This window comes from Branchiostoma floridae, chromosome 1, assembly GCF_000003815.2.
Source record: "Branchiostoma floridae strain S238N-H82 chromosome 1, Bfl_VNyyK, whole genome shotgun sequence".
Classification (NCBI taxonomy): Eukaryota; Metazoa; Chordata; class Leptocardii; order Amphioxiformes; family Branchiostomatidae; genus Branchiostoma; species Branchiostoma floridae.
In genome coordinates, this window is record NC_049979.1 from 29,620,832 (window position 1) to 29,633,903 (window position 13,072).

At 41.5% G+C, this 13,072-nt stretch overlaps 1 protein-coding gene across 1 annotated transcript; it reads left to right on the top strand.

Annotated features, from left to right (window-relative positions):
• The first annotated feature begins 1,962 nt into the window (after positions 1–1,962).
• Positions 1,963–12,655, top strand: LOC118421552 (arylsulfatase A-like). The gene is made up of 7 exons (XM_035828893.1): positions 1,963–2,144; positions 7,373–7,495; positions 7,973–8,118; positions 8,595–8,961; positions 9,525–9,641; positions 10,423–10,678; positions 11,243–12,655. Exons 1-7 carry the CDS (start codon positions 2,002–2,004, stop codon positions 11,654–11,656), a joined length of 1,566 nt encoding a protein of 521 aa, XP_035684786.1. The 5' UTR covers positions 1,963–2,001; the 3' UTR covers positions 11,657–12,655.
• The last annotated feature ends 417 nt before the right edge of the window (positions 12,656–13,072 follow it).

Below are 13,072 nucleotides of genomic sequence, written 5' to 3' on the forward strand. Positions count from 1 at the left end.
AAAATTTTCCTGGGGGGAGGGCCATGCAAAAATTTTTTGACCCGACCCTCTGGCGACCGGCCCTCCCCCCTCACTAAACGCCGTACGGTCCCTAAGATGAATTAACTATGATTTTGTGTGCATTTTTGGACGAAGTTTTAACAACATGCTCACAAAAATGGTATGCTTAGAAATCCAGTAAGGTGTCCGAACTCAATATTTGATAACTTCCTGGATCGACTATGACATAGTTTTCATTTTATACGCTTGTGGTTTATAGAATAACGTTTGATAGAAGCACAAACCGATAGAAAATGATCAGGTGTTGACCCATGTTGATGGGACACAAGAACATTTAAGACCAGCAAATCATATAAAAGAACAGAGCAAGTATTGTACACGTATTTGTAAGTCTCGTGACGATCACCAGATGTGGGGGTGTCGTGAGCCAAATTAGATACGCACTGTATTGTCAACGCTATATTGTATATTGTCACCAAAACTTATTTTCTTCAAAGATAAATTCTTAAAAGAGACGTACGTCAACAATGACTATATTGTTTGCCAAACCAAAGAAAAAGTCTTACATGTTACTCGTCAAGGGCGCTACAAACGACCAGAACAGTCCACTTTTGACTTTGACAGTGCTGGCGTGATCAACTGTGACAGTCACTGATCTAACCATATCTACCCTCTGATTACTAGTACAGTAATACTTGTAGTTGTATACCATCGTGTTATACAGTAGGTGTTATGTAGAAATGAATGAATGCGAACTAAATGTCATCATACTTTGACAATGTAACGTTATACTACATACATGTTGTGAGAAGGGAGTGCCGTAGACGGCACGGACAGAACACAGAAGGGAAATGTTTGCGGTGGTTTTGAGTTCGCTATGAAGAGGCCACCGCGAAAACCGCGAATATAAAACCACCGCGAAAGAGTCTGCATTTACAGTATATACAGTCAAACTTGATCTAAACAGGCAGTTAATGATGCTTACATTAAAACGCCAGCGAAAGTTTTTAGTATAATACGTTCCCCTCTAGTTTATCAATTAAATCCGGCCCTTAAGATTTGATACTTGTATTCATTTTAAAATGGCCGGCTATCAGAGAGGCTAGCAATCAGTGACCCAGTACAAAAAGAAATGGCCAGCAAAAGTGCCAAAAAAGGCCATAGAGAGCCTGCTATGGAGGCTAATTCCCCTCTATCATTAATTAAATTCGGCCCGTAAGATTTGATACTTGTTTTGAATACGTTAGGGTATGCGCTATCTAAATTCGTCTTAAAAATTCACAGGCCACGTCTAGATAAGTAGCAGATTGCTCTACAAGCCGTATACGTATGGCAGCCGATTTTAGACCAGGCTGACGTTGGCCGTCCATTGAACCGGACCTGGACCTGAATTTTCTGTACCGGTACCCAGCATCCCTAGACCTAACGCTATAGTTGTCACTAGTCATCAAACATTTTATAATGCTTTTCTGGCCATCATATGAGGCTTACCTTTAATGTAACGCCCCGGTCACACACTGACTGGTGAGTGTGAAGTTGGCAAGGACTAAAACAACACACTCACCAGTCAGTGTGTGACCGGGGCGTTACATTAAAGGTACGGAACCTCAGATGATGGCCAGAACAGCCTTATAAGATGGTTAATGACTACTTAAATTACCAAATCATTGACGAACATTAAAAAATAAGAAATATCCCATCACCAATTTTCTGACTATGAGCTGGTCCGAGGAAAACGGCTACACAAATTTTAAGTTCACTCCGGGTCTTTTTATGTTGTCATCATCATCATCATCATCATCATCAAGGTCATACGTAAGGAAAACTATCAAGAAGGCCTGAAAACGTCCGAACAACGGGCCCAACAATCATTTCAAATGTGGAATACACATTTACATGCGACGAAAGCTTTATGTTGCTATTTGCATATTCGTTACTCGCTACATGCTACAGGTTTCTCAAGGTCATTGACCTTACCACCACCAGCTGACGACAACAAACATGGCTGCCACCAGGAAGACAGGGAGTCTCTCTTACGTTCCCAACTGGCTGGTGCTGGCTGTTTTGTTTATCATCCTACATCTTACAAGCAGCAAGACGCAGAAGAAACCAAATATTGTCGTGCTCTTTGCAGATGATCTTGGGTTCGTTTAATTTTTACTCTATAGAGTGCACGGGGAGGTGGGGTTTACCCAAGAAAAATGTCGGAAAAACATCGGCGCGTGCATGTGGGAATATGATGGTTTTTCGTCGGAATTTACGGTGATCCGTCTTGCCCTTTGGATTTTCGTGGGAAAACCGTATTCCAATGTCGATTTTCCAATGATATAACGGCACTTATCCGATGGACTTTTAACTTCCGACATTAATCTGATGGCCTTCCGACGACAGTCAATGGTTTCATGTCGTTTTTTTTTTCCTACAGAGTTCCGATGCAGGTCACCTAGACAACAAGTTAACAAACGTGGCAGATGGGATTTCCCCGCTTGGATGTGGCCATGGCAACGCCACTGAGTGACGAATAGCTTCTTTATTGGTTACCATGGCTACTGAATGATTGACATCCGTGATCGTCGCGATTTGTTTTGTTTTCTCAGCTGTGGCGTTAAGAATATGAATAATTAAAGAAAAAAGGTAACTTCAGACAATCACTTTGAACCCAGAAAATGTGGGTTCGACCCCTTGATGCGACATTATTTTGTAATGTTTTCCCAAAGGGCAAAACACATTGGTTTGACCAAGGAGTTTTGGTTTGACCAAGGTTTGACCAAGACCCCACTTTTGTTGGGGTAGACAATCAAAACAATGCTGGACAGCTCCCCAAAAGATATACAGGGTAGGCCCGAAGGCTTCCCCTAGCCAGGCGACCAAGCCAAGACAGAGCAAACATCACGCTTCAGATTAACTTCATCAGCGTGAATGACTGCTAACACTATGCGCTACCTCAGGTGATGTGGAATAAATATTTCATGCAGGGACTTGTCTATGCTCGCATACTTTAGATTGTGGTTTATAAAATGGCCACATTATGTATTTTTCACAAAACTGTTCATAAAGAAACTGATTTAAGTGATTTTGCCAAGAACAATCCCGTATATTTCATGGTGCGTCAAACCCATTCACAAAACATGTTTATTATTAGAGGAATTCAATAAATGAAAACATTTAATAAATTATGTTAATGAGGTCCTGAAAACTCAAGGATGTACACACCACTCATGTACTAAGTTGTCTACGCTTGCATACTTTGAATGTGGTTCTTAAAATAGCCATATCATAACCTTTTCACAAAACTGTACAAAAAGAATCTGATTTAAGTGATTTTGACAAGAACAATTGCGTATATTTCATCGTGCGCCAAACCTGTTCACAAATCATGTTTATTATCAGAGCAATTCAATGAATACAAACCTTTTGATAAATTATGTTAATGAGGTCCAGTTAATGAGCATTTTCTATTGCTGAGCCGTCAACCCAGTTGCTTATCATAGATAGATGGACCAAAAAATGAATACCACACTTTCTTGATTAAAGCACCTTTGTTTGGGAAATAAAAATGTTTTCTGACTGATCTGTTATGGACCTCCTACCTTCAACTACTATTGTACTATGTACATATGCAACATATCTCTTGCGTATGCGGAAACCTTCTTGCGTCTTTCATACAATTTTTGCAGATGATTGCGGGACGTCCGGATTTTTTTTTTTAACGTTACGTGTTCTAATTCTGCGGAAGATTGCAGGACGTATTGGGGAAGATGCAAAACGTCGGCAGAAACTTGAAGCGCATTTCATGGCCGTTACCGATGACACATCTTTTATAAAATCGTTATGTCATCCACTTGCGTGAAAATATCTTCATGGCTTTCATGGACCCATTTCGACACACAGTATTAAACTACGGTGATTCAGAAAAAATACTACCAATTATCGGACAGTGGTTATCTTTTTTTTTATTTACTTAGGATTCACCTGGGTAGATGGGGGGGGGGAGGAGGCCATATGACCGAAGGAGGCCATATATATATAGGATTCACCGCAAAGGCTCATGGAGCCACTCAAACGTTTTGGGTTATAATACTGTATTGTGAAAGATGTCTGTTAACCCTTGACTTAATCAATCAAACAATCAAAAATGGTTTATTAGTAAAACAAAGTACTGGCAGCCAGGGGCTGAATTGTGACTTGTTGTACATTAAAATCTCTGCTTACTTAATATAATTAACATACACAATCAATTTCTAGCACGTGATTGCACTTTAAAACAAATGATCTCGGAGAGAATTGCTGTTTAAGTGGATAGTTCATTTAACATGAATAAAAGCATACATAGTTTACAGTTCATAAACATTGTCATTTTTTCTCGTTGAGAAGCCTTAGCATTGATGGTACATGACTGTTGCGGAATCTTGTAGTGCGGAAGGTAGGTACGGTCAGTGTTTGTGAATTCCGCGTCTCTGTACAAGTTCCAAGGTTGCGGTCTGTTTGCTTGTAAGACTGTTGTGGTACACTGGTGCACAATATTCCAGAATAGGCCTGATAAATCCACAGTACACCGTTACCAAGTCAGCCACCGGTAGTCCGAACGTCTTAAACAGTTTCAGATTGTACCCATGGGGAAGCAAGTCCGAGGAAGCTTATTCCATAGCGATGTCAGGTTGATCCGTCTTCTACTCGTATGGTCTGGCCAATGCTTGACTTTGTCTTTTTTATCAAGTGATAATATCCAGTCTATTATCTTGTTAATAACTATAGTCTGTGTGGACTGTCTTTGGCTGAGTTCATGTTAACTTTCGAAACGTGTTAGTTCCTAGATTAGTGTTAGTATTAGAGAGTTAGTGTTAAAGTGACAAAACAAACTTTTGAGAAAAACAGTGAAACATTAATAAATCAACAGGAAATCAAACTCAACAGGAACAAGACGGATAAATCAATAGATAATATAAGATAAATCGGTTCTTCCGTGACAGCACATCTCCATCCTCAAACTTTGACGGTATTGACAAACCTGAAGAATGGGAATACACGACATTAGTCATGATCAACATAATGCACTGGTCAACTAGCCACCAAAAGTGACAGTGGTTTCAAAAAGTGGGCATCCTGAAAAAATTGTTAAACTAGAAAGGCCGACATTTGCTTGAGAGCAAATACAGCATATTTCAGCCATCTCCCTCCTCATGTAACAATAGACTGTTCCAAAATCACTCATGTGCAAAAATGGAACACTTCTGCTTAAAATGTCTTCTAACTACTAATCACACTTATGAGCAAAAATGAATCTTACAAAAACCCCTTCAAGAATGGACTCAAAAAAATAGACGACTCCAAAAACACTTCCGCTAAGAAATGGAATTTGGAATCATCAGCCGTCCAAAACCATATTTGAAAAAAATCCCCCCTCTGTGCAAGAATTGACTCTTCCTGCCTTATACCCCTATGTAAAGTGGAGCGATCCAAAAATATATCAGCTAAAATAGTCAGCAAAGTCCACAAAATGAATTTTAAAAAAATCCCCCCTCCGTCGAAGAATGGAATCTCCCAGCTCACCCTGTTTGAAATTGCATAATAGACAAGTCCAGAAATACTCACAGTACATGGCCTTTTGTATAAGAAGCAACCCAGTCCAAAAGTGAATTTTAAAAAAGTCCCCCGTGCATGAATGGGCTCTTCCAGATAACACAAGGCTTGCTGATTGGCTGCCAAATCCTCCTCATGTACAGTCTTCAGGTGGGGGTAAACTTCCATTTAACAAATGGAATTCGGAATCATCACCCATGTCCAAAACTGATTTTTTTTAAATCCCCCCTATGTGCAAAAATGGCCTGTCCCAGTAGTAGTCTTATGTCAAGTGGATCAGTGCGAAAACACTTCCACTAAAAAAACATTGGCATTATCACCAAAGTCTAAAAGTAAATTTTAAAATACACCCCCTGTCCAACAATGGACTCTTCCAGCAAAATAAGCTCGCTCATTGGCTGGCCATTAATTGGATTTACCTTGTCCACCAACCACCTGGATGTCTATGGACTAGGTAGATAGGTAGATAATTGGATCTACCTGGCACACCTGTGGCCCTGACACACCAGAATGACCTAGAGGTCGTTGACCTCGGCACTCCAACCTTACCTATCCTAAACTCTCCCACAAAAACCTCCTTAAGGAGCCATTTTGAAGTGATTTATACCACATATTATACATGGATCCTTTGAATAAGTATCTAGGGCACCTCTGTGCCAAATTTCAGGTCATTTGGATGTAATACCATGGTACAGGGGGCCAAAATATACAGTTTTGGTCCAAAAGTTGCAATAAAACCTCAATAAAATCATTTAAGGAGCAGATATGAAAAAAATGAAAAAAACACATTTGGGTATTTGCCCACTCTACCCTTGTGCCAAATTTCAAGTCATTTGGTCCAGAAACGGCGGAGATGAATCGCTTTGAAAATTTGACAGGAGAAAGAAAGAAAGAAAGAAACATTACGAATACAATATATTTCACCATACCTATGGTATGGCTGAAATATAATTACCCTAGTTAAAAAATGTAACATAAAAGGAAATATGTAATCAACAAAACAGTATCAACTCTGTAGCTCGTTTATTCATATCGAGATATTCCTACATTATCCTGTTAATCGGGGCCTGACGCCTGTCATGACCTCAAGTGACCTCCAGTCGGTGCGTTAAAACCGACACATTTCCAACATCTATTGGGAACGCATCGGAAGACTGACGGAAAAACAATGGGCGGGCGCCATTGATTTGGCCTGATTTCTGGATTTCTGTCGGATCCAACATCGGAAAATCTAAATGTGAAAATCCGACACAAATCGTACATAATTACGTTACCAACCCATTGACAATCCGACCTCCCCGTGCACTGTGAGCTAGTACGATCGATAGTTTCAACTCGCCACACGTCGACCAGGTAATAACAGTAACGTTAATACAGACCAGCTAAGACAGAGAGAGCGAGAGAAACGAAGGTAGAGAGAGGGAGAGAGAGAGAGAGAGAGAGAGAGAGAGAGAGAGAGAGAGAGAGAGAGAGAGAGAGAGAGAGAGAGAGAGAGAGAGGAAGAAAAAGAAAGCTAGAGAGACTATATATATAGAGAGAGAAGGGAGGGAATTGAGAAAGAAAGAGAGAGAGAGAGACAGAGAGAGCTAAGTGTTCATTGGGCCCTTCGTGCTCTGGCCTGGATTGTTAAGATGCTAAAAGTTTATGAGTTTTTTATGGGTGCGATAAAATGGTGGTTTTGTTGGTATTGTTTACGTTAGTGTCTACTGGTGCTAATTTGAAGTATCAAGTAGCTGTTCTAAAAAACATTAACCAGTGTGTGTTGGTATTATTAAATGTCTTGCATTTGTAGGTATGGAGACCTGCCCATGTACGGCCACCCTACCTCCTCAGCACCACACCTGGAGAGGATGGCACAGGAGGGGATGGTGTTCACACAGTTCTACAGCAGCTCACCTGTCTGTAGTCCATCCAGGTAAGGACTGGAGGTTTACACAGTTCTACAGCAGCTCACCTGTCTGTAGTCCATCCAGGTAAGGACTGGAGGCTCACACAGTTCTACAGCAGCTCACCTGTCTGTAGTCCATCCAGGTAAGGACTGGAGGCTCACACAGTTCTACAGCAGCTCACCTGTCTGTAGTCCATCCAGGTAAGGACTGGAGGTTCACCCAGTTCTACAGCAGCTCACCTGTCTGTAGTCCATACAGGTAAGGACTGGAGGCTCACACAGTTCTACAGCAGCTCACCTGTCTGTAGTCCATACAGGTAAGGACTGGAGGTTCACACAGTTCTACAGCAGCTCACCTGTCTGTAACTAAGTGTTTAGCTAGGAAAGTCGTGCTGACAGGTTGTCATATTGTATAGCTGCCCCTACGGCCGGTGAGGCTATGGGACCGGTGAGGTGAAGTAGTCGTAATTGAATATTAGGTTTTCTGTTTTTCTATCCAAATAGAGCAGCCCTTCTGACTGGAAGGTACCAAGTTCGATCAGGGGTGTGGCCTGGTGTGTTTTGGGCTGACTCCACTGGGGGTCTGCCACTGAATGAAACAACAATCGCAGAGGTGTTGAAGACTCAGGGATATGACACAGCTATTATTGGTAAGCATTTTCTACAAATTGTGTCCTTATCATCCATGTTTTTGTTTTTGTATCCTGAATGTTAATTTACATGTTCACATTACAACTAGTGGTGTCATGTTGGCTTAATGGTTAGGCTGTTTGACCCAGAGCCCAGAGGTACTGAGTTTGAATCCCCTGACATGCCACCGATGTTGTGTCCTTTGGAATAGGCACTTTACTCAACTTTCTTTACTTCTAGCTTGATTAAATCTCGTTTATATCAGCCTGCCTAACATTCGCCAACCTCTGCGGGGAGGGGCCAGTTACAGCCCCGGACAGCAGAGTTTGTGTTACACACAGACTACTTTACTCCTCCAAGGTGTAAAAATGGGTGGTAGGGGTGGGATGGGCTCCACCTTCCAATACCGCACCCTAGACACAGTGGACAACAACCCACTGCCCTTATGAACTCTAAAGGGCTATTGGACTACATTTGTCTTTTTACATCACTACAGGTAAATGGCACCTAGGTGTTGGTGTGAACCAAACCTACCTCCCAACAAACCATGGGTTTGACTACTGCTACGGCATCCCCTACTCCCACGACATGTGTCCGTGCCCCGTCTGCTTCTGGCCAAAAGTCCCATGTGGTCTGAACGACAACTGCAACTCGCAGTGGACGGGATGTCCAGTCTACGAGAACGACCGGATCGTAGAGCAGCCCGCAGACTTGCTGACCCTGTCGGGACGTTATGCAAAGCAGGCCAGCAGGTTTATCCAGACCAGTGCTGAGAAGGGGAACCCTTTCTTCCTGTACCTGGCCTTCCAGCACACCCACCACCCACAGTTTGCTGGTGTGGAGTTCACCAACACTTCACAAAGGTGGTGTGGTTTGTCTAGTTTATTTACTGATTGCCTATTCCCTTGATTTCCAGGTTGTTGAGAGAATAAAGAACACATGCAGATAGAGAACTGTCTCCAGGCTTAACTCTCTGTTCTCTCACCTCCACAAGAATGGAAGTATAGTTCTGGGATGGTTGTGTTTCTGCATGCATGCAATTCTGTGCAATATCTCAAAAATATTTCAAGCAATTGCAATGATATTTGGAGCGGTCACAGTCGGTACTAATTGTAGACCTGTGGGCCAAAGTCAAATTAGGCCTATTGGCAGCCAACCTTAGTTCTGTAGAACAACTTTTGATTTTTGTGTTTTTGGTCGTTGCTGTGGTCTTGATCAAAGTCTCTTTTGCAAAATCAGTTAACAGCTAGCTTCTTTGCAGAGATCTTTTAAAAAAAGGTAAGAGAATCCCTACCTTACCCTATCTTTTAAGGACCATAAACTGTAACATTTTAAGTAACTAGTAAAGTAACAGCAATTGGCTATGTTTTGTATAACTCCTTGGCCATGAAATCCTTAATAATATCTTCTCTGTATGATTCTCCAGAGGTGAGTTTGGAGATGCCCTGTTGGAGCTGGACTGGGCTGTAGGAGAAGTACTGGGTACTCTACAACAGGCCATGCTACAGGACAACACACTGGTGTTCTTCACATCTGACAATGGGTAGGTTCTGATGTAACATAGAAGTACTGGGTACTCTACAACAGGCCATGCTACAGGAGAACACACTGGTGTTCTTCACATCTGACAATGGGTAGGTGTAACATAGAAGTACTTGGTACTCTACAACAGGCTACAGGAGAACACACTGGTGTTCTTCACATCTGACAATGGGTAGGTGTAACATAGAAGTACTGGGTACTCTACAACAGGCCATGCTACAGGACAACACACTGGTGTTCTTCACATCTGACAATGGGTAGGTTCTGATGTAACATTATAGAAGTACTGGGTTAGTTCTCTACAATGTAGGTCATGCTACAGGACAACACACTCCGTCAGCCTTGTAAAATTAGGTAAGTCCCAATTCTTTTAAGCATTGGTTAGACAAAGTTTAGTCTTCATAAAGAGATCTTAAGTTTAAGTAAACATATGATGTTTAGTTGCACAGACACAGTATGATACATTGATCAAGGTTAGACATCCAGGTAACGAGATACAGTGGAAGCCAGTTAATTGCACAACGGATTAACGCACACTAATCTATTAACTGCACGGAATCCCAGAATCCCAAACCGGTGCGGTCCAGCTTGATGACTTCGCTTTATTGCACCAGCCGGATAATTGCACCAAATTCACTGGCAAATAGGCTGTGAAATTAAGCGGCTTCTACTGTATACCAATTTACTTATCCAACTGGAGATGATTTTGGAAATGTTACAGGTAGCATCCATTACCTTTTGTCAGTGTACTGTATGATCTTTAATAATATGGTTTCATCCAGCCCCAGTCTGAGGAATGAACAGCGAGGTGGCAGTGCAGGTCTCCTGAAGTGTGGGAAGGGCACCACGTACGAAGGGGGTCAGCGTGTCCCTGCCATCGCCCACTGGCCGGGAGTCATCCCTGACCACAGCAGGACGACAGAGCTGGCCAGTACACTTGACCTGTTCCCTACCTTAGCCAAGCTGGCCGGGGCAGCAGTGCCCAGTGGGGTCGTTCTGGATGGAGTGGATATATTGCCTATCCTTCAGAATAAACATGTAAGTACAAGGGGTGATCAATATAAATAAGTTTTGCTCCTTTCAAAGAAATAAGGTGCACAACTCAAATTTTGGGGTAATGCTTTAACATAGTATGAATCCGCCAAATCTCAAATCATTGCGGTCATTACTTTCCAGTCAACATTATCTTAAAACAGAGTCGGTAAGTGACAAGTAAAACAAGGGTGTACTGTTATAAGAGCTTATTACCTCCTTGAAGTATGGAGGTTTTTACTCTGTATGAATGGGTGTGTGCATGTTGGGCAGAATATATTAAGAACCTCTCGATAGATTGTGATGTTTGGTATGTGGGTTAAGGTTTTGTTGACTTGAAAGGTTTGATTTTGAGCCTTCTATTGGCTAACCTTGGTACTGCAGCAAAACATTTTTTGGTTATCTTTTGGTCTAGAATCGCTGTGATCTTGTTTTGTTCTGCCAGATTTTGTCAGTTGTGATGTCAATTTGTATCAGGACTATTATCAATTGTGCTTCATCTTAGAATGATACTTGATGTGATGCTGTACAAAATGCAGCTTGACAAAAAATCTGTTTCCATACCTACAGGGTTCCAGGGAATTGTTTTTCTACTATCCGACCTCTCCAGATCCGAAGTATGGCTTGTACGCGGTGCGGTATAAGCAGTACAAGGCGCACTACTACACCCAAGGAGAGGTGAACTCTGACCCCAACAATCACGACCCCGACTGTCGGCCGTCCGCACAGCTGACCCGACACGACCCACCGCTGCTCTTCAACCTCAACAACGACCCCTCCGAACAGTTCAACCTGGGGAACATGTCGGAATACAAACAGCTCCTGAAAACTATCGACTCTAAGAAAGTAGAGTTTGAGAAGACTGTGGTGTGGGGGGAGAGTCAGATTGCTGGACACTCAAGCCCAGATGCCGAGCCGTGTTACAATAAAGGCTGTTCTCCCTTCCCAACATGTTGTCACACTCCACAGTGGTGGTGGCCTTGAATTAGTGTAAATGCATTTAAGTTCGCGGGGATTTAAGTTCACGGTAGCGGGAAAAATGACTTTTCGCGGTGGTTTTGATTTCGCGGTAACACCATCGACTGCAGTCTTATACCATAATAGAAAAATGTACGCGGTGGTTTTATGTTCACGGTGAAGTGGTCGCCGCGAAAACCGCGAATATTGATCCACCGCAAACATTTCTGCATTTACAGTATCACTCACTGTACAATGAAGTTTTCATAATCTCGAGATGTAAGGATATGACTCTTTTTTTGGTATTTTATGCCTGTTTTTTTCTTTTTTCAACATTGGTAGTCTTTTTCAGTATTGTATTTAAGGCTGGATGCCAACATCTGCTTGCAGGTTAGCCTTCAGTGTGTTTTCTTGTTGCAGAGAAATTATGTTGTGAAGCTGGTATATCAGTTTACATTATACTTATCGTTTTAGTTGTACATTGTACAAGAGATTTAGCCTGTTTCTTAAAGAAATATATAATGGCAACAAAGTTAGACATGCCAGAAATAAGTTAAGATCATACAATGAAGAAAATATGAGGGACAGGAATGCAGTCACAAGACTTTTAAGTTTTGCTGCCACAAACTTAACATATTGAAACTGGAAGACATTCCCGCACCCCTTTGGAACAAAGACTATGCAAATAATGTAAGTTAAATAGAACAGGGAATGAACGTCATTTTGTAGTAGAATGTAGTTTGTATAGAGAAGGGAGAAATGAACTGTACAATTATGGTTGTATAAAATCTATTCCCCTATTTCATATACTTAAGTTCTGTAAAAAAATTCATTTTCCTAATGAAATTAGACAAACATTGATCATAAGCATATCTGTTCTTTTATCTTCACCATAACTGAAAGCGATGAGTTAAATTTACCTAACGTTTAATTTGTATCTGATAAATGTATTTATTTGACATGTCTTGTTGTGACCTGTACTTAGCCCGGTGTGGCAAAAATGTGCAATAAAGGTCTTCATTCATATCATTTGTGTCATATCTCCACGAAATATTCTGATTATGCCAATGACTCACTTCCACGTCTACATAATCAATGCTTGGTTATATACACCTTTAACTAACTTAAACAGGTCAAAATGCTCAATCATTCACTAGTTATATGAATTAGGCACTATTGTATTAACTATGCTCAGTTCCAGAGCAAGCGTACATAATTTCGTCCTTACACCACAAGCTATCTACCACGAAAATATCAAGACCACAGCATGTCCAGGTCAGAAGATACGAAAACCGGAAGTTCTGCTGCAGTACCAATGTCACATTCCAGGGGGCCAAAAATCGACCTTGACCTTCGTCTTTCCAGTCCCCACATTAATATCATTACAATCCATCCTGAGGTTCTAAAGTTATGTTGGTTACAAATATCATATTTAATATCCGG